The sequence below is a fragment of the Buceros rhinoceros genome, unplaced genomic scaffold (assembly GCF_000710305.1).
Source record: "Buceros rhinoceros silvestris isolate BGI_N320 unplaced genomic scaffold, ASM71030v1 scaffold23367, whole genome shotgun sequence".
In the NCBI taxonomy this organism is placed as follows: Eukaryota; Metazoa; Chordata; class Aves; order Bucerotiformes; family Bucerotidae; genus Buceros; species Buceros rhinoceros.
Genome location: NW_010421899.1, coordinates 11,509 through 14,323, shown reverse-complemented (window position 1 = coordinate 14,323; position 2,815 = coordinate 11,509). Strand labels below are relative to the sequence as shown.

Genomic DNA, 2,815 nt, shown 5'->3' with positions numbered 1-2,815 from the left:
GGCGGAGAAAGGCATCATTACAAAAATCTATGAAAATAGTGCAATGGGGATTTTCTCAAGGTTTTACTTTTCCCTCGGAAAGCCTCACATTAAGGTGCAATACTAAGATTTCTTCTATGAAAATAAGCTTGTTCACAATATACAAAACATTCTGTATTATACCACTTTGAAGCATAACTTAATACATGTGTTATGTCCAGTACTATATACTACATTATACTAAAATTACCAAAGGCATGAACTCCTACCATTTGGAGACTACTTTTACCTGAACAAGGGTCGAGTAAATTTCATTCTGCCCTGATCTGTTGCCATTTTCAGAGCCAGAGGAATAGCTTCTTCCCACTTGGACTTGAGGCAGAGGCGCAGCCATCTGGGGGACCAAAAAAAAAAAAAAAAAAAAGAAAATTTAAATTTTTATTTTCATTTGCAGTTGTTTGTTAGTTTGTTATCTTATGATTCTGTTCTCATAAACACTTTGGCCAGTTCTCACAGGAATGAGATTCTAGCTAAGCTCAACAATAATATTTAGTCTCACTAGCACATTATAGAAGTGGACTTTTCTATCAAACAAGAAAAAATTGCTTCAAAGTTCCTCCAAAGTGGTCTGATTATTTTCTACAGCTCTGTGTTTCTTTTTTATTACAGTGGCGTCCTGTTGCATCACTCAGAATTAGACCTGAATTACACAGTACCTGCCACACTTAACCAAGTGACTAGAAAACCAAAAAAACAAAAACCCAAACAAAACAGCCCCAGCAACTGGCATGTGCTTGTTTTGATTTAAAAATTGGAAGAAACTGATCTTGTTACAGAAGTAGAAAGTATACTGTATGTTTAAAATGCTTGTTTTTTAAGAAGAAGCAAAGAACTAAGTTAAGGCAGAATAACCATTACTATTGCAAATGTCTCTGAGTATGTAGCAGCAGCAAAACATGCAATACTTGAGACACTTAAAGATCACTTATGTCCTCAACAATATCTTTTTTAACAAGTGACATGTGTAAACACAATGTGTAAATATAAAATAGAAGAAATCAGGATGGTACAACAATCAAGCCATCTAGCTAGAAGCATTTCCTACTTGTCTAGAAACTTCCTTTGATATTTACTTTAATGAGACAAAATCTTTGTGACAATGAGCATTAGAACATGACAAAAAAGTTTCCAAGTTGTCTTGAAAAAGAAAAAAAAAAAACCCACAACACTGGCACATCAGTAGAACTTATTAGGTAAGTCCAGAAGGGTTGGTCCTGACTAAATATTGGAAAGACTTTTCAGGCATCTTTGAGTTAGGGAGGCTCATTACTGTATTATCCAATACCACTCCCAAAATAGGTTATCAGGTCATCAGGTTCCTTTGCTAGCACGACAGATTAAAACAAAGCACAGCTAATCCACTGCTGACTTCCAGTTGTTCTACTACGCCATGTTCACCCAATTCATAAGTAACAGAGCCCCACTGTATTAAGCATACTTGCACATGGACTTACAAAAAACACCCAGGGCAACTACAAAAAAACCCGACCAAAAACTTCTGCACCAGTTCTGTACAACACTATGTCTCAGACCTTTTATGAAGCAGGACTCTTTGTTTTATGGAAGCATTTAAGATTAGAAAAATGCCCATACTAGAACAAACCTGAATCTTATTTCAGAATTGTTTATAGCATTGAAGTTATATACTTCCTGCATTCGCTGGACATGTGACAGAGGAAGAGCAGCCTGAAAAAGGAAACGGCACAGTCAGAATAAGCCAGAGGCACACTTCAAGCCACATACTTCAAAAACAAACAGGTTCATTCAAGATGATTGATGCCACAAAGCACTGATGGCTAAAAGCTTACCATGACCAATATCTGTATTTGTTCCTTTCACTTTCTTGTAGTATTAGGGAAGGGGCAAGGAACAAACACTAGCAAATTCCCCTATCCAGTACTACTGAGATGTTCAAAACAAAGTATTTTCATCCCATTTTATTTATAGCTGATAGTGTCAAATACAGACAAATTCAAGAACTTTGTAATTTTGCTTTTTCCTTGCAATCCAAAATACCTTGTATGTTGCTGTTAGCTGAAGAGCCAGACATAATGGGGAAGGCAAAGCTGAAGGTTTTAATAACTGTGTGTGGTAAGACTGGATTATTCTAGCAAGACTTAAAAGAAAGCAGAGAACTTAATTCCAAAGCATGCTTTTGCTTCTGTGATACCAGAATCAAGTTACCCCAGGCAGGCATTTACCTCCAGAAGCAAGAGTGTCAGGAACTCAATCAACTGATGAGAAGACATTTCCTTCAGGTCTGCTGAGCTGAATGAGCCCAAATCACTCTCTTTTGCCTAAAAGGGAATGATTACTTAAGTGTTTAATAGGTATTTCAAAGCACAATTAGGTGTAATTTTTGACATCCACATTTACTCTTGAGCCATTCCACATAAAAAGATACTGATTTGTATTTGTGCAGGATGTCACAGGACGGGGAAGAGAGGCACTTAAGCTACTGACTAGTGTTTGGCCTTCTTCAGTGGTGCGAAAACAAATGAAAATTGATCTTAACTTTAACAGAAAGACAGTGGAGATAAGTGAAAAATCAAATTATTTTCCTATAAAAAGTAACATTGGAAGAAAGTCAAAGATAACACACAAGTACAGTGAAAAGCCACAGAGGTGACAAAAGAGAGAGATGCTAAAATCTCTTCTTAGTTGTATGAGTTTCTTGGTTAAAATTACAACAAAATTGTATGGGATTAATTACTATGACTTATGTATTTCAGTTTTTGATGAGAAATGCACACTACCTCCAGTATAATGTAGGGAA

General features: G+C 36.2%; 1 protein-coding gene across 1 annotated transcript in view; it reads right to left on the bottom strand.

Moving 5' to 3' along the window:
* LTA4H (leukotriene A4 hydrolase) overlaps window positions 1–2,815 on the bottom strand; it is a gene marked incomplete at its 5' end in the record, with an annotated part of 13,781 nt that overhangs the window by 305 nt on the left and 10,661 nt on the right. Inside the window, 3 exons of the mRNA XM_010139866.1 lie at window positions 269–373; window positions 1,643–1,725; window positions 2,241–2,336. Of these exons, the coding sequence (XP_010138168.1) occupies window positions 269–373; window positions 1,643–1,725; window positions 2,241–2,336 (284 nt within the window). The remainder of the gene's footprint in view (window positions 1–268; window positions 374–1,642; window positions 1,726–2,240; window positions 2,337–2,815) is intronic.